A 19,069-nucleotide genomic window follows, 5' to 3' on the forward strand; every position below is an offset into this window, starting at 1 on the left:
GGGATGACTACATTTTAAATGGGCATTTTTGTAGCTGATGACTATGTGCACATAGCCTAGGTTTCCTGACAAGATTATAATGTGACCCACAGGCAGCCTCTTTTTATTAAAGAGTTAAGTCTGATGATAGATGAATAGAAATTTTGTAAAATCTTATATTGGTAGTAGTAGTTGTTGTTTTTATAAGATATAAGGGAGTACAGAAACGTTCAGCAATGGAGTAGTTATAGCTGCTTGCCTCACATGTAAGGGTAAGCTTGAGAGACCCAGACCTGCAGTTCGTAGAGAAGAAAGCTGACATTGAATTTTGAGGGAATGGTCAGTGATCCTTAAATCTGGCAATGGTATTAAAAAAACCTCTTTAGGAAATAAAGATATTTGGGTTCATTCTAGAATTGTTTTTGAGATATTGATAGCAAGGTTTGGAACCAGAACTACTACATATATTTGTACGATCTGTGCCCTACGGCAAGAGAACAAAAGAAAGCTAAAATTCTGTACACAATCTGAGCTTCCCAAGCTATGTGTGCTTTTTAATAATTTGCCCACCCAATGGGAACTTTTTTGTGTAGTTTGTATACTAGGAGGAGTCACCTTTTTGCAATTGGCTCAAGGCTTAATATAGGCTAATTCAACTGTATTTGGAACCTAACACTTGGAATAATTTTTTATCAATTTGTCAGCAAAAGTTCTTCTCTGGGGTTGTTTGATGATTAAATATTATTAGATCTTAGCTAAAGGGGGTTCTAGGGTTTCTGAAACATGGGACTGCTGCTAAAGAACTATAAATTCAGAAGCAATAGCGCAACTAAAACTCAGCAGAAATGCATACTTCTTTAAATCTTTTTGCAAGAGCCTGTACTCTGGACAAATAGGAACCAATTCTTGAGGCGTTAATCTTTATTTCTGGGAAGGGAACAGCTATGATTCAAACTGATTGTCTTCCATCCTGATGGTGACCTTATATTTCAGTCTCTAACATTCCGTGATTTAAAAAATAATAAAAACCTTTTCTATCTGGATTTTTAACTGTTGTTAAATACATTGGCAGAGAAACATTCTGTGTTAAGTCATTTGAGCCAAATAATGATTTTTGCATACTCTTCTTGTTTTTCAGAAACTCTGTGAAGGCATATTTAAAGTCCTTATAAAGGACATCCCAACAACATGTCAAGTGTCGTGCCTGGAAGTACTCCGCATTCTCTCTAGAGACAAAAAGGTTTTAGTTCCTGTAACAACTAAGGAAAATATGCAGATACTGCTGCGACTAGCCAAACTAAATGAGTTAGATGATTCTTTAGAGAAAGTATCAGAGTTCCCAGTTATTGTGGAGTCATTAAAATGTCTGTGTAATATAGTGTTCAACAGTCAGATGGCACAGCAGCTCAGCCTGGAACTTAATCTTGCTGCAAAGCTCTGTAATCTCCTGAGAAAGTGCAAGGACCGGAAATTTATCAATGACATTAAGTGCTTTGACTTGCGCTTGCTCTTCCTTCTGTCACTTTTGCACACCGACATCAGGTCACAATTGCGCTATGAGCTCCAGGGACTACCGCTGCTAACCCAGATCTTGGAAAGTGCCTTTAGCATCAAGTGGACCGATGAGTATGAATCGGCCATAGACCATAATGGACCTCCTCTCTCACCTCAGGAGACGGACTGTGCCATTGAGGCCCTCAAAGCTCTCTTCAATGTGACAGTAGACAGTTGGAAGGTGCATAAAGAGGTAAGGCAGAGAAGGCTATTTTTATCTACCTGAAATTTAATTGGTCTGGGGCATCCCTAGAGTTTCCTGCAAGAGAAGAATACAAGTTGGGAAATGGAAAAAGTTCCCACTTCTCCCATTAAGCAATTGTATTACCCAGGATGTACTTCTTAACCATTGTAAGTCTTATTCTTTCCATTTGTGTGATAACACCTATCAGAATAGGTATAAAAATGGACTACTATTTTGTAAGTTGCCAAATATAGTTTTCTGAGTTGCATTATTGTCTCTTTTTAAGAGTGCCTCTTTCAGGAATAAGGTTTAAATGATAAGATTTGAGGGGAAGCAAAACAATGTGGTTGATAAAGCTATAGGCATTTTCAGTGGCTGCCATCTTAAAGGAAAGTTAAGACAGATCAAGCCAGTTGAAGTTGATCAATCAGAATTAGTGTCTGCTCAGGAGAGTAGAAGATGCTCTGTGTATGCCTATCGTCCCAGTCTCCAGGGGGTTTCTCTATAGTGTTAGATAACTACCAGAGGTATAGGACCACAACTAGATATCTGTGCTCATATATATATAAGTTCTAGAAAACAAGCTGATTATGCCAGAGTGTGTGGAAGGTTATTTTAAACCACCTGACTTATTTCTAAACAAAGATCTTTCTTCACTGTGGCTTGGACCCTTCAGCAACCCAAAGTGAGGCAGATTTGATAGTTTACATTTGAGTACCTATAAGAACAATATGCTAAATAGGAAACTTAGTTTAAGGAAGTCAACAAATTAAGTGAAGTAGACATAAACTTTTTTCCCTCCTTCTGGAAGCATAACATGTCACATTTACTCTCTTTTTAGCTTTAAATAACTGTTGAAATTCAGCCCCTGCTGTAAAAAGAGAGAGATTTTGATGCCAGAGCAAATTGTCTTTTTTGACAATTGACTTTTAAGATTTAGGCTAACATTTGAAACACTTCTCACCCATGAGTAAAGATCTGTTTTTGCCAGCAGCCTACTTTAAAGGGATTATCTCAGTGCAGTGCTATAGTGGGAATATGCAGACATCTGAGTTTTAAAGCGCAAATAGGTCTGTATTTTGAAACTAAATATTTGAATATCAGTCCTAACAGCTGTTCTAGATGACTGTAGTATGGTCAGTTTTTCCTTGGACTTGGCAAGAAAAGATGTGGAAAGCCCACATGCTCCATTTATGCATTGAAACCAAATATTTGGAAGTATTTAAAATGTTATGTTTCTATGCTTATTTGGTACCTTCTATGGTTATTTTTCTTACGCTGTTTGTTTTGGGGTTTTTAAGTTCTCCATTTGAGACTTTAAACTCCTGAGACTGTTGGTTTGCCATTGTTAGAGCCCCCTGTTATTTAAATTATACCCAAAATAGTAGCTCACACTGTTCAGATTCCTGACAAAAAAGAGTGTAAAATTCAGTGAGTACACATCAGTATATGTATGAAATGGATGACAGGTAATAAATATCAGTATATTGAGATTATCCCTCATTAGTGTACTTCAGTTATAAGTAATATCGGAGCTAGAAGAAGCTTTAGAAAATGTTGAAGTAGCAAATACTCATTCTGTGTTATAGAATATTTAATCTCCAAAAGATACATGAAAAGGATCCGTAATCCTGGAGCGGGTATCTCTGACCTAGTACCCGTTGTGAGTCAGTTGATATAGCCATCATAAAATATATACATTTAATGTGACTCTGGGCTATTACTGAAGTGCTCAGAAATTTAAATACTATTGAACATAAGATTCTTGCCAACCCAATTAGATAAGAATGTCTTCATGAGTTTCCAGAGTCAACTTTTAGCAGACATTTAGTCATTCATTCATCCAATCAGTCTGTCAGTCAGTGAATATTTATGGTCAATTGCTAGACATTATGCCGAGCATTGTGTAATATTTTTGCAAACAATAGGCATTGTCTTTGCCTTCATGAAACTTCAGTTTTTTTAGGTGAGAGAGGTAATAAATCAGTAAACACATATATAATTCAAATTCTCTTAAGTGCTAGGAGAGAAAGAGCGCATTGATTGAGAATACTTAGTAAGAAAAATTTTCTGAAGGTGTCTCCTGAGATCTGAAAAGAGAACGATTTAGCCATTTGAAAAACCGGGGAATAAAAAATTGGGGGATGAACATTTTGTGGAAGTTAAACAGTGTATGAAAGACAGAGACCAAAGCATAGGGTACTTTCTAGTGAGGGACCCACAACGTGGCATAAAGAAAGTCTGTCACCAGAGTGCAAAGAAACTTGCTACTTAAGAGCCCATTTACCTGGATTTTAATAGCTCCTTGATTGTCAGACAAAAGACAGTTTACTTCGATTGGGCAAGCCCCTAAAGAATTGCCAGAATTTTAAAACAGTGACTGAAATAAAAGGATATGGAAAACTTGTGGTACAGAAGAATCCAACTTTTAAAATAAACGTTATTTTCCTTTTTATGAAGTAATATATGCTCATTGTATAATATCGAGGAAAAAGGCATATAAGCAATTAGAAAATACAAATTACCTGTAAACTCACCACTCAAAAGATAAGCACTTTTTTATTCTTTTTTCTTTTTTTTTTTTTTTTGAGACAGTCTTGCTCTGTCACCCAGGCTGGAGTGCAGTGGCACAATCTTAGCTCACTGCAACCTCTGGGTCCCGAGTTCAAGCAATTCTCCTGCCTCAGCCTCCAGAGTAACTGGGATTACAGGCATGCGCCACCACGCCTGGCTAATTTTGCATTTTTAGTTGAGACGGCGTTTTACCGTGTTGGCCAGGCTGGTCTTGAACTCCTCACCTCATGATCCACCCGCCTCGGCCTCCCAAAGTGCTAGGATTACAGGCGTGAGCCACTGCGCCAGGCCTTTTTTTTTTTAGCTAAAGAAATAGGGTCTTGTCTGTTGCCTAGGCTGGAATGCAGTGGTGTGATCATAGCTCACTGCAGCCTCAAACTCTTGTGCTCAAGCTGTCCTCCCGAGTAGCTGGGACTATAAGTGCAGGCCACCACACTCAGCTAATTATTTTTTATTTATTTATTTATTTTTGAGATGGAGTCTTGTTCTCTCGCCCGGGCTGGAGTGCCGTGGTACGATCTCGGCTCACTGCAAGCTCCGCCTCCCGGGTTCACGCCATTCTCCTGCTTCAGCCTCCCAAGTAGCTGGGACTACAGGTGCCTGCCACCACGCCCTAAGTTTTTTGTATTTTTAGTAGAGATGGAGTGTCACTGTGTTGATGATCTCGATCTCCTGACCTTGTGGTCCGCCTGCCTCGGCCTCCCAAAGTGCTGAGATTACAGGCGTGAGCCACGGCACCCGACCTGTGTTTTAGTCTTTTAAGACATGGGTCTTGCTATGTTGTTCAGGCTGGTCTTGAACTCGTAGCCTCAAGCAATCCTCCTACCTCAGCCTCCCAAGTAGTTGGGATTACAGATGTAAGCTACTGCACCAAGCACTGTTTGCCTCTTTTGGTGTGTATCTTTCTTTTTTTTTTTGAGATGGAGTTTCCCTCTCGTTGCCCAGGCTGGAGGGCAATGATGTAATCTTGGCTCACCGCAACCTCTCCCTCCTGGGTCAAGTTATTTTCCTGCCTCAGCCTCCCGAGTACCTGGGATTACAGGCATGCGCCACCACCCCTGGCTAATTTTGTATTTTTAGTAGAGACGGGATTTCTCCATGTTGGTCAGGCTGGTCTCAAACTACCGACTTCAGTGATCCGCCCGCATCGGCCCCTCAAAGTGCTGGGATTACAGGTGTGAGCCACTGTGCCCGGCTGGAGTATATCTTTCTAACTATTCTTAATTGTATGGTAGATAAATATATATGTACATTTTTACAAAAATTCAGTCATTTAATAATCTTAGTCTTTTTTCTTCATAATAAAAGTTCACAAAGAGTAGGTTTTCGGCCGGGTGTGGTGGCTCACACTTGTAATCCCAGCATTTTGGGAGGCCGAGGCAGGCAGATCACAAGGTCAGGAGATCGAGACCATTCTGGCTAACATGGTGAAAACCCATCTCTACTAAAAATGCAAAAAATTAGCCGGGCGTGGTGGAGGGCGCCTGTAGTCCCAGCTACTTGGGAGGCTGAGGCAGGAGAGTGGCGTGAACCCGGGAGGTGGAGTTTGCAGTGAGCCAAGATCGCACCACTGCACCCCAGCCTGGGCGACAGAGCAAGACTCCGTCTCAAAAAAAAAAAAAAAAAAAAAAAAAAGAGTAGCTTTTCAACATGTGTTTCTTTAAGCCATAAGGTTTCTAGCAGTGGGCTCTGGGAGCAATTGGACAGTTTTCCAAGTTCCTCAGCCTCACTTTAGATACAGAGCACCAATTGTTCTTGCTATTGCTATTGCTTTTCTTTAAATATAGGTTGTAATTAAGATTTAATTTGGGGGATAAAATGGATTCCGCAACCCAAAAGAAATTTTTGACAACCACCTTCTAACTTCTTGTGAAATAATACGTACTTGTAAGTATAAAGAGGCCTATGAAAATGAAGAATATGGCTAGGTGCAGTGGTGGCTCAGGCCTGTAATCCTAGCACTTTGGGAGGCTGAGGCAGGAGCATGGCTTGAGCCCATGAGTTTTGAGACCAGCCTGGGCAACATAGTGAGACCTGATCTCTACAAAAAATAAAAAAAGATAAAAATTATCCAGGCATTGTGGCATGTGCATATAGTCCTAGCTACTTGGGAGGCTGAGGTGGGAGGATCACTTGAGCCCAGAAGGTTAAGGCTGCATAGTTGTGCCACCACACTCCCGCCTGGGTAACAGTGTCTCTCTCTCAGGAAAAAAAAAAAAGAGAGAAGTTTAAAAATAGATAAATATTTTAAATATATATATATCAGTATTTGATACTTAGGAGTATTCCTTCCTAAGGAAAGATGTATCAACCTTTAACAAATCTCCCTTTTGAAGACAATTAAAAGATTGTTTGCAGTTGCTTGCCATTTTAAGTTCTAGTGATTTTTCTTATAAAATTTTTGTAGATACGTTCCTGAAATTGGTGGGCCAGAGGGTTTCAAAGTTTCAAGGTGTTTTTATATATGTTGCCAATTTTACCTTCAGAAAAATATTGTTGGTTTATACCTTTTCAAACCCTGGACATTTCACTTTTTAAAATCTTTGCCTATTTCACAGCTTTACAGTTACAGAAAATGCAAACATTTGGTTTTAAACTGTTTTAGTTATTTTTATGACCACTTTCATTTACAGTTCACCAAAAATAGAAAATTAATGACTAGGTTTTTCTTGAGGTTTAGCAAATTAGTGCAATTTGTTCATTTTAGATTCATGCCTCAGTGTTAAATTCGTGCCTGCCTGCTGATGCCATCAGCAGATTAATTTGGAGTTTGCTTTCCATTCGGTGGGAAATGTAGCTAGCCTTATTTCCACATGTAGAATCAGCCTCTGTCTCCCTTTCCTAAAGGTGTAGTGTGTTTTAAAAAGCCAGTTGATTTCTTTAGCAGGATACAAAGTCAGTTTTCGAAAAGTTAATTGAAATGGTCTTGTCTTTCTCCTGCTTTAACACTTTTCTAAATATCTCTGTTGATGGAAGAGAGCATGTTATTCTTGGGACTGTAAGGGATCCCTAGAATGAAGACCACATTCCCTTCTCCTGTGCTTCCAAGGTATCAGTGCAACGTAATAAGAAAGTACATACCAGCAGACACGTTAGAAACAGAGAACCCAGTGCACACAGAGAAGTACAAGTATCTGAGTAGTCAAAGGATACCATTTGAATGAGATAAAACAGTGAGTGTCCATAGAAGTTAATTAGGAATGTCACAAAAGGGGTTAGTTCCATGATTATTTTAGACACTTTGAAGGAAATATGCAGTAGTGGAATCTGTAATTAAGATGTGAAAGCTATATAAAGAGATCCCAAAGAATTTCCTGAGTTTTTTTCTCCGTTTTAATGTTACCTCATTTTGATTTTCACTATCATAACCAAGCCTGCTTGCTCTCTTTCTCTTCCTTTGCCCTTCATCCTTACGGACTTCTTTTCTCTCTCAGCCTTTGAAGGTGGTATCATTTCAGGAGGAGAGAATATTGATGCCCTGAAAATATCAAAACTAAATCAGGAAGCAATTAATAAACAGTTGTATAAGCTGTGTTTATATAATGTTTTATGAAAAGCAATTGCATTTCATTGCTGGCATCTTTGTGAGACAGGAGCATTAACCCCATTTGACAAATGACAGTGAAGATCAGAGAGTTTCAATTACTTGCAGAAAGTCACACAGTAGAATAACCAACAGTAGAAAATAGTGTTTACTTTATTAAGTCTTCTTAAATGATAGCATTTATCCAACAAATATTTATTGAGACATAAACTAATGGAATAGAATAAATAGAGTCGATACAGTCAACTGACTTACAGGTAACTCTGAAGTACAGTAGTGAAAGAATGGGCTTTTTAATAAACGGGGCTTTATCAGTTGTATGGCCACGTGGAAAAAATGAATTCGAATCCCTAGCTTACACCATATACAAAAAATTAATTTGAGATGGATAAGAGACCTAAATATACAAGGTAAATAATAAAGCTCACTAAAGAGTATCTTCATGACTTTATCTCATACAAATCAAACATTTCTTAAATAAGCAAAGATTTCTAAAACAGGACAAAATAAGGATCAAACCATAAAGGAAAGAAATGACAAATCGATTTTCATTAAAGTGAATTCATCAAAAGAAGCAAAAAGGCAAGACACCAGGAGGAGGATATGTGCAATGACTCTCTTCAGAATACATTAAAAAGTCCTACAAACCGGTAAAAATAAAAATCAGACACCCCAATAGAAAAATAAGCAAAGGACTTGAACAGGAACTTCACAAAAGAGGTATCTCAATGAGTAATAAACATACGAAAAGGTGTCCAACTTTATTAGTCACCAGAAAAATGCATGCTACAACCAAGAAATCACTACACATCCATGAGAATGACTAAAATTAAAAAGGCTGACTCTAACAAGTATTGATTGGTGCCCCCGTAGAGCAACTGGTGGGGTGTAAATTGGTGTAAGTATTTGGAAACACTTAGCAGTACCTTGTAAAGCTTGACATATGGATATAACCTGTGACTCAGCATCTCCTCTCTAGGGTGTATACCTGTAGATATCAAATGACATGTAAAAATTATGTTCACAACAACGCTTTTCAAGATAGCCCCAAGCTGGAAACAATCCAAGTGTCAATCAGGAGTAGAACAGATAAGTAAATTGTGGCATATTCATACGTTGGAATACTATATAGTAGTGCTTTCTTAACCTATCTGTAGGTGAAGGACCAGATTTTTTTCTCCAAAAATCTGTCAGAATGAAACTCTTGTGTAATACAATATTACACACAATGCCAAACTGCTCAAAAGTTTCTAAATGTTCACATATACCGTCTGTACTCCTGGTGTTGCAGACCAGTGATGAACAGGGTGGGGAGCAGCAGTGGAACACAAACATACTTAGATAGCACTGCTCTCAAACAATGACAAAGAACAGACTGCAACTACACAGAGTAATGTGAATGAATCTCACCAACACAAGAGTCTGTATTTTATGATTCTATACATATAAAGTTCAGTAACAACCAAAATACCTGTGTGTGACATTAACAAGTTAGAATTACCTGTGAGGGACAGAAGATGGTCATTTGAAGGGGATATGGAAAGAATTCCGAAATTCTTAATCTTGGCATTGCATGATTTTTATATTGGTTATATGGGTGTGCTTATTTTGTCAAAATTTAGCTCTACACTTATGATTTGTGCACGTTTCTGTTTGTATAGTATACATTAAAATTTATTGATGACCTATTAAACACACACCCTCTTTCCTCATTAAGGTAATAGATTAGTGGAGGAAACAAAGTATATGCAAGTAAACAAATGTGAAATTACAAATTATGATTTCATGAGAGAAAAAAGAGTCGTCTCAGAGAAGATACTTTAGCTGAGACCTGGAGTGCGCAAAGGAACCAGTGATGCAGAGCAGAGGCAAACAATACAGGGATTTTAGTAGTCGTTTTGAGTAGAGAAATAGAGCTAATTTAGTGGATTTAGAGTAAAAGAGGACATTGTAGACATAGGATACAACTTGGGAGCTGATGTTATCAAAACTGGAAAAGGTAGAACTAGGGTAAAAAGTAGAATTTTGCTTTGCAGCTGCAAATAATGGAAATACCAAAATGGATAGATTTACGAAAGCCTGTCAACATCAGCATGAAAATAGATTATTGTCTAAAATAAAGGAAAATATAATATAAAAGGAAGTGTAATCCCTAGTTAATTTTTAAAACCAAGGGAAATATGATCTTATCAAGAGTTAAGTAATGAATGCATTTCACATGGCTATTTAACATATGAGAGAATTTTAATTCAGGCGTTTGAGATGGATAGTGAATGGGACAACATTCATTCCAACCCTGCCAGTCTTAGAGTCTGTCATTCCAGTAGTCCCTCTTTGTTTTTCCCCTTTCCCCCTACAATGATTTATCATTTGTTTCAGCTCTTATCAGTCTTGCCTTTTGTTCCCTTCCTCTGTTATCCTTCCCCCAACCTTCAAATGTTTTATTGAAAGTATTAAAGCACTTTCATGCTTATCATTTTCTTTAATCCTTTGTAACCCTGACAGAACCCTCCAGTATTTGGAGATTCATGTGGGGAAACTGAGGCTTGGAGAAACTATATGACTTGTCTGAAGTGACAACCTAGACTCCTGACCCCAAGTGCAGTGCCTTTATTTCCATTAGGCCACTGAGGCCCTCTTCTCATCCAACTCTATACATGATGATGTTATGTTTAAAATATTATTGTCCACATTATGAGTTGTGAAAGTGTGCCCTAATTGCTTGCTAGATTTTATGAGAGACATCTTCCTAGAAGGGTTATGTGAGTTCTATATATGAATATAAGATATATGTGTATAACTTATGAAAATATATCACTTCACATGGACTTGAAATCAATGATGTATTAAGAAGTTTTGGCCAGCCGCGGTGGCTCACACCTGTAATCCCAGCACATTGGGAGGTTGAGGCGTGTGGATCACCTGTGGTCAGGAGTTGAAGACCAGCCTGGCCAACATGGTGAAAAAACCCTGTCTCTACTAAAAATACAAAAAAAAAAAAAAATTCGCCGGGTATGGTGGCGGGCACCTGTAATCCCAGCTACTCAGGAGGCTGAGCAGGAGAATCGCTTGAACCCAGGAGGCAGAGGTTGTGGTGAGCTGAGATCACACCATTGCACTCCAGCCTGGGCGACAAGAGTAAAACTCCATCTCAAAAAAAAAAAAAAAATTTATAATTTTTTAGTAGTTTTTGAGGTAGTTGGAGTCTGCCTGAAATATGGCATATCCAGGCTCTCTATCACAATTATCTCTAATTTCATATGTCTTCTTAATTATTTAAAATCTGGAAGAAGAAAGATAATGACTTTGATGCAGATAATTAAAGAAAGTGTAATCAAGATCTCACTAAAAATGAAGAAGTAAACCAAATGATTATTCAGGGCTTAGTTTATTTCCTACTGTTTGCCTTCTTCGCTCTAACTGCCTGTGTCTCTTTAATACCACTGCCAATGAGTAAACATTGGAGATCACTTGTTTTTCATTACTTGCTGGTAGTTCTGGGGGAATTAGGATATTAAGATTGATTAAAATGAAGTTGGTGGATTTATTGCTTTGAAAGTTGAGATGAGACATTTTTATTAAGGATGTTCAACCAGTCTCTGAAATAACCTGGTAGCATCACATCTGTTGGAACTTTTATAATGATTAGTAAACTGGAACAGTGCACCATACAACAAACGAATTTAGGCTTTTTGGAAATGAAAAAAATCTCTAGTGGAATTGAATCTTAAGAAGGTAAACCAGATTGGCTAGGTCAGCATTTCTGGAAGTGGTTATGGTTGTTCATATGAGATAGTGACTGTTTACTTAGTATTGCCTCAGGAATTCTTCCTAGGATATTCTGCCATCTACAATGTATGTATAAGAATGATTGTTTGGGGTGGGCAAGAGATGTAGTAAAGTAGCAGACCCCACTGTTAAGGCATTCAACCCCCAATTTTTCCTCTCCTCTTTTTTATTTGCCATAGAGTGATTCTCATCAGTTCCGTGTAATGGCAGCTGTCCTTCGTCATTGTTTACTAATCGTAGGTCCAACTGAAGACAAAACAGAAGAGCTACACAGGTGGGTAAGCTCTGTATTGACATCGCAATGAAGGACGTCATCAGTTCTTGTTGGTTTTGTGCATCTAATTTCAATTGTTATAAGCACAAGAAAGTGAAAATACTGCAGTAAATCAGGTAACTGGTAGGTCAGAAATCATGATCATGGAAATCATTACTGTGCCCTGGTGAGAAATTTTTATTCTGCCCCCTTTCACTTTGTTACATTGAGGTTCAACAGGAGAAGAGAATTTGGCATTTGTTGCAAATGCCACAGATAGTTGCTGTTCTTGGTTTTATCCAGAACAACAGTAATAGTACACAGTTATTGAACACATACCCTGTGGCATTGTGCTAAGTGCTTTATAAAGATTAACTTCTTTTAATCACCATGCCAACTATAGGTAGATTCTGTAATTTTTCCCTTTCAATATGAGGAAACTGATGCAGAGAAAGATCAAGCAATTTCTCTGAGATTATACAGCCCTAACAAGTGGAAGAACTGGGATTTAAACCCTGCTTTTAATTACTGCACTTAACCAGTACTCTGACTAATTTCATTTGAAGAATACTTACCAAAAAGTATATATTTTGGCAACGATAGTTTTATTTTTTAAAAAAACTTGAAAGAATTAGGGCATAGTGTCTAGTATTAAAATATATAAAATAGGCCGGGCGTGGTGGCTCATGCCTGTAATCCCAACACTTTGGGAGGCCGAGGCCGGTGGATCACTTGAGGTCAGGAGTTCGAGACCAGCCTGGACAACATGGTGAAACCCTGTCTCTACCAAAAATACAAAAAAAGTAGCTGGGCATGGTGGCACATGCCAGTAATCCCAGCTACTCAGGAGGCTGAGACAGGAGAAACGCTGAACCTGGGAGTTGGAGGTTGCAGTGAACCAAGGTCGCACCACTGCATTCCAGCCTAGGCAACAGAGTGAGACTGCATCTCAAAAAATTAATTAATTAATTTTAAAAATAAATAAAATATATAAAATAGTTCAGCTGTGTGCCGTGGCTCATGCCTGTAACACTAGCACTTTGGGAGACTGAGGCGGGCATATCACTTGAGCTCAGCCTGGGCAACATGGCAAAACCCTGTCTCTACTAAAAATACAAAAATTAGCTGGGTGTGGTGGCACATGTCTGTAGTCCCAGCTACTTGGGAGGCTGAGGTGGGAGAATCTCTTGAACCTTAGAAGGCGAAGGTTGCCGTGAGCCGAGATTCCGCCACTGCACTCCAGCCTGGGTGACAAAGTGAGACCCTGTCTCAAATAAATAAACAAAATAGTTCAAATTTTGCAACTTGTCCATTAGAACTGTTAATGGACTGCTGTAAAAATTTATCGTACTCTGAGAACAACTGAATAAGAATTAATGCATTTTTCCAGTTCTCTTTCCATTCTGGATCAGATTTGTAACAACAAGAGTTCTGACTTCATCATGATACTACTCATGGTGCTTTATTATACATGAATACAAATGGCATTTTAAACAATTCAAATAAACTCATATCTGCAAGCAAATTACTTTGGCATTAACTCTACATTTAACATAGGGTTATTCTTAGTAGTAGAAATTCCTTTTTGAACGCTTAAAATATTCAGTTTTCCAAAATATGGCTTAAATAAAACTATAGAAACACAGCCAGAGTGTAAAATGAAGCATATGCTTAATTGTTATTTTTCAATCAAATCCATATTATTTTAGTTATGATCAGCAACTTATTATTTGATATTGTACTGAATTTGCTGGTAGGTTATCTCAGCGTACTCCCTGCCCTGCAGCCTGTCAAAAGACTGTTTTCTTCTTGATTAAAAGTGTAATTTTTTTCTGTAGCTACAAATCAAACATTCCTTTAGTTTTCTTAAAACAGTACCTTTAAAAAAATCAGATTAACTACAATAAATCATATCCTAACAAGATTTAATTAAGCATTTTGACCCACTGTAATTTTTTTTTGTAATTAAGAGACACTAGAAATTTGGACCCTAAAAGTAAAAGAAAATGGTCTTATAAGCCCAAGAGTAAGTTGATTTTTTGTCACCCAGGCTGGAGTGCAGTGGCGCGATCTCGGCTCACAGCAAGCTCTGCCTCCCGGTTCACGCCATTCTCCTGCCTCAGCTTCCCGAGTGGCTGGGACTACAGGCGCCCGCCACCACGCCCGGCTGATATTTTTGTATTTTTAGTAGAGACGAGGTTTCACTGTGTTAGCCAGGATGGTCTTGATCTCCTGACCTCATGATCTGCCCGCCTCGGCCTCCCAAAGTGCTGGGATTACAGGCGTGAGCCACCGCACCTGGCGTAAATTGATTTTTTTTTTTAAGAAGTCAGATATCACAAGTTAAACAATCATACAAGGATGTGAAAGAAAAGCACTTTGACCAAAATTGCTAAACTAGTCACAAATACATTGCCAAAGATTTTTCCGAGTAATGAATTTAATATCTTGACGCAGCACCCAGTATTTGTTGAAAGAGAGCAAAACTATATAATAGAGGTTTTTAAAATAAAGTTTTTTTTTTAAAGTCAGATTTATTTTCCTTAGTGATGCTTGCTTTTTTCTTTAAATTTTCTTTTATCTTAAAAGTTACTTTGATATCAGCTTCACTGCAAATAAGGAGTATCCCTAGAGCCACAGACAGGATCTATGAGTATTTCTCAAAGACTTTCCTGGGAGATTGAGGTTGCTGCTGACTTAACAGTTTATCTGGAATGGCCTTGCATGTTCCTTTAATCAGAATTAGAGTGATTATTATCATTTTGAGCAGTAATGACTGTAGGCTAATCCATTTAAATACAATGAAAATGGCACTAACCTCAAAGTGCTATTTTAGGAAGCTTCTGTAGTGACCCTGAAAACAATTTTTCTGTGTGTGTGTGTTTTAAGCATAAAAATTTTTCTAAAGGATTTCAAAGTAACATCTCAAATTCCATTTTTAAAAGTTATTTTCTAAGTTTGTTTTTACTTTTTTTTGGACACTTTGATTTGCTTTAAAGAAATGTTTAATGAAATAGGTAACCCTGGGTAGTATAGTGTATGGTTCTGCATTATCATCAAACCCAAAGAGTTGTGATGATGATTAAATGGGAGGTTCATAAAGCGCCTCTTCCCTGGCAACGAGAAAACAACCAGTAAATGGCACTTGCTGCTGCTGCTGCCACCACTGCCACTGTGTCACTGATGTGCTACTTCTATTAGTATTATGATAAACATACTGGCTTTTAGAATATTTACTGTTTTAAATATTTCTTTAATAGTTGTTGGTTGATTTTGATATGCTGTTTAGGAACTATGCCTATGTTTATCCTGTGATCATGTAAAGAAATCTTCTTTCTTTTAATCCAAATGTTTCTGAAGCCAGATAAGTCCTATGATATATGCATGTTAGGAGCCTATAAAGGTGCTTTTGGAGAAAAGTAAGTTTGGAAAAAAAACAGCCTGGCAGCTTTTTGTGTCTTTGTAAGACAGTGCCATTTTATCAGAGAAGTCAAGAGGTCATGGACATAGAGATGAAATGAGTTAGCACGCAAAGATAGCAGACCTTGACCTTGATTTCCACTAATCAACATTTTAGATGGTTTTTAAAATCTATTCTCTTTCATTTCCTTTTTGTCCATACTTAATTGTAACAGGTAGGTTGTTGGTATGATCCACCTTTTTTGCTCTATTGAAGGACATCCTAATTCTGTTCATCTCTGTGTGCCTGAAAGTATTTTCAGCACTCCAGTCCATAATCAACAAGCTTATGCAGAAATATTTAGCCCAAAAAAGTTGGCATGTCGTTGTGGTTTTATTTTATTTTGGAGAGAAGGGAAGAAATCAGGATGGCCTATATGCTGATGAGAAGAGGGAAAGATCAGATCTGATTTAATTTATTTTAGGCTCTCAATCTCGTTTTCTTTTACTCACTGAGTACATTGGTATTTCTAAAGCTTTTTGTTACTGTTTCTTTGTTTAGACTAATTCATTTTGTCTCACATATTGAAGGGGACAGTATAGGCCATACAATACCTAATAACAGCTTATTACAATGCTAAATATAATGTCTTAAACATAGCAGTCTTTTTTTTCTTTCAGTTTTTTTTTATAGTGGTAAAATACAGTTATAAAATTTGCCATCTTTTAAGTGTACAATTTGGTGGTTCTATTTAATGTGCAACCATCAGCACCATCCCTCTCCATAACTCTTTTCATTTATTCATTAAGATGGCTCCATCTTCTCCACTGCACACAGAGGTGTTTTTCAAAAGCAAATGTCTGCTTTAAATCTTGTTTTGGCTCCTCTTTGTCTTAAGGATTAAGAGAAAACTTTTTGGCAGCAGGATTGGTGGGGGATCATTGTGCAAGTATTTATGATATGTAGTCTTGTGGAAAATCTGTTTCTCTTGGTTAGTTCCCCCTTTCATCCTGTATGTATGATTCTACCAAACCTTTGAATATATATGTATGTGAGAGCTTATTTCTGAGCTCTCTGTTCTATTTCATTTGTCTGTATGGCTTCAGGCCAGTAATACACTGTTTTGGTTACTGTAGCTTTATAGTAAGTTTTGAAATGAGTAAGTGTGAGTTCTCCAGCTTTGTTCTTTTTCAAGATTATTTTGGCTATTCAGAGTCCTTTGAGATTCCATATGAATTTTAAGGTGGGTTTTTCTGTTTCTCAAAAGAATGTCATGCGGATTTTCATAAGGATTGCATTGAACCTATAGAATTCTTTGGATTGTATTAATATTTTAACAATACTCAGTCTTCTAATTACACAAGGCAGACTTTTAATACATGTTTGAAAATTGAGTGATTTCATTTCTGTTTATTAATTAAGCACTACTATTTGTTAGGCACTATGTTGAGTAACAAAAATGAACACAGCACAGTCTCTGTTCTCCATGACTCGCTAATCAATAGATAAGACAGATTTGTAAGTAAATAAGTAGAGTTGTTTTGATGAGTGCTGTATTAGACATGAATAAGCTTATATAGTTGTACAGAAAAGGAGAATTTACTTTGGAGAGATCGAGAAGGGGTTTGCGTTGGTTTTGTCGTTAGCATAAAGCTCTTAACTCTTTAAGCTGACTCTCTGTAAATGACAGTCATCTAGGTGAACAGATGTTTTCTGAACTATAGCTGAGCACTGTTCTTAGAGACTTTACAATGCATACCTGGAGGAACATGGAGACTAAATTCCCTTACTGTCCAGTTTAGATTAAGACTCCCCTCCCCCGCACACACATATCTTGTCACTGTCTTATCATCTGCTTTATTTTTTTTATAAGGAGAAAAGACATAAATGTTATGAAAAGCTAAATAACAATTCAAGACAAGAATAGAGAGATATCACAGATATTTTTTGAGTAGTCTCCCAGTAAATTATTCAAATAATAATTGCTAATAGAATTCAAAGGGCATCGTCACTATGGTTTGTCATGATAAGAAAGTCTTCCTTGCTCAAATGATACCTGTCCTGGCCTTTTCCAGACCTCTAGTCCTCTGATGATTCCTTTTTCTCCTATCTGTAAGTCCTCTTGTAGATTTCCTTTCTTCCATCTCTATTCTAAAACATTTGTTCATCATTTCAACCTACTCCACTCCATTACCATGTCCTGCCAGTCTTAAAGCACTCAACCCTAGATCTGATCAGCCCACCTTCTTTCTCCATAGGCTGCTGAGCCCTAAGGGAAAGTTTTACCTAACCTGACAGATGGCTCCATCTTCTCCACCGCACACAGAGGTGTTTTTCAAAAAGCAGATTTCTACTTTAAGTCTTTTCATGACTTTTCTCTGTCTTAAGGATTAAGAGAAAAAAAATTTTTATCACTGTACATGTGTTTATGATATGCAGTCTCATGTAGAAAATCTGTTTCCCCTGGTCAGTTCCCGCTTTCATTCTATGTGTATGATTCTGCCAAACCTTTGCAACTCTCTAAAGGCCTTCTGCACCCCCTTATCCTTAGAAGATAACATGTTTTTACTTAGTTTTTATTTATGGATATTTGGGGTGGCCTGGCAACATGGGGTAGGGGTTGTGAGATTATGAGAGAGCTTAAAGCCTTCAAATACATCTTAGCATGGCCATTGAAGCCTGACATCTGGATTAAATCTCAGCCCTTTCCACAAGACTTCAGGGCAGAATATCATGCTAAAGTGTCAGAGTCTCTGCCTAATAAATTGGGCAGAATGCTGTTATCATGGCAATATGCCAGTAACTTCTGAATGAAGGAAACCATCTCTGGTTGTGTTGTATTGGATGAATCCATGGAATTGGATCTGAGGCATTGGCCTTCACCTTGAGAACTCTCTGCCTCGACAGCATCCCTGTTTCTGTTATCAAGCAACACATTTGCATGGCAAGGAGCCACTTCCCTTGCCTCCAGGAGCCTACCATTCCACAATCTGCATGACTGTATTCAAGCTACTCTGCTCTTCTTTCTCTTCCTTAGACACAGATTCCTTATTAGGGCCTTTACACTTTCTCTGTCTACTGCCTGAAATCCTTTTCCCAGATCTTTAAGAGGCTGAGTCCTTCTTGACACTGAGAACTTAGCTCAAATGTCACTTCTTCAATTAGGCCTTCCATAATTGCCTAATTTAGATTACGAACCCCCTCCCAGCCCCCTGCCACCACATACACACATATCTTGTCACTACCTTATCATCTGCTTTATTTTTTTCATGATACTTATCACTAACTGAAATAATCTTCATCTTTTATTTTTCCACTTGTTTATTGTTTCTCTCCTTCATTAAATTGTATGTAATCCCAGCACTTTGGAAGGCCAAGGTGGGTGGATCGCCTGAGGTCATGAGTTCGAGGCAGGCCTGGCCAACATGGTGAAATTGCGTGTCTACAAAAAATATAAAAATTAGATGGGTGTGGTGGCGGCCACCTGTAGTCCCAGTTACTCAGGAGGCTGAGACAGGAGAATCGCTTGAACCTAGGGGGCTGAGATTGTAGTGAGCTGAGATGGGGCCACTGCACTCCAGCCTGGGAGACAGAGCAAGACTCCGTAAAAAAAAAAAAAAAAATGCTTGAAAAGAGTGAAGATTGTGTCTGTCTTGTCTGCCATTATATACCCAACACCTAGAACAGTTATACTTAGTAAATGCTTAATAAATATTAATTGGATGAAGGGATGGATAGATAGATGATCTTGCTGACCTCTTAGGAGGCTAATTGGAAACTGTCAAGCAGGAT

The 19,069-nt window shown here is 38.0% G+C and overlaps 1 protein-coding gene across 10 annotated transcripts in view; it reads left to right on the forward strand.

Annotated features, from left to right (window-relative positions):
• Positions 1 to 19,069, forward strand: part of RIC8B (RIC8 guanine nucleotide exchange factor B) — a 113,590-nt gene that overhangs the window by 40,975 nt on the left and 53,546 nt on the right. For all 10 annotated transcript variants that reach the window (XR_007717762.1, XR_007717763.1, XM_050748639.1 and 7 more), the window contains exons 3-4: positions 1,118 to 1,726; positions 11,804 to 11,898. Coding sequence is in view for 8 of the 10 variants with exons in the window: in XM_050748639.1 (XP_050604596.1) it covers positions 1,118 to 1,726; positions 11,804 to 11,898 (704 nt within the window). In the remaining 2 variants the exon portion in view is untranslated. The remainder of the gene's footprint in view (positions 1 to 1,117; positions 1,727 to 11,803; positions 11,899 to 19,069) is intronic.

This window comes from Macaca thibetana, chromosome 11 (assembly GCF_024542745.1).
Source record: "Macaca thibetana thibetana isolate TM-01 chromosome 11, ASM2454274v1, whole genome shotgun sequence".
Classification (NCBI taxonomy): domain Eukaryota; kingdom Metazoa; phylum Chordata; class Mammalia; order Primates; family Cercopithecidae; genus Macaca; species Macaca thibetana.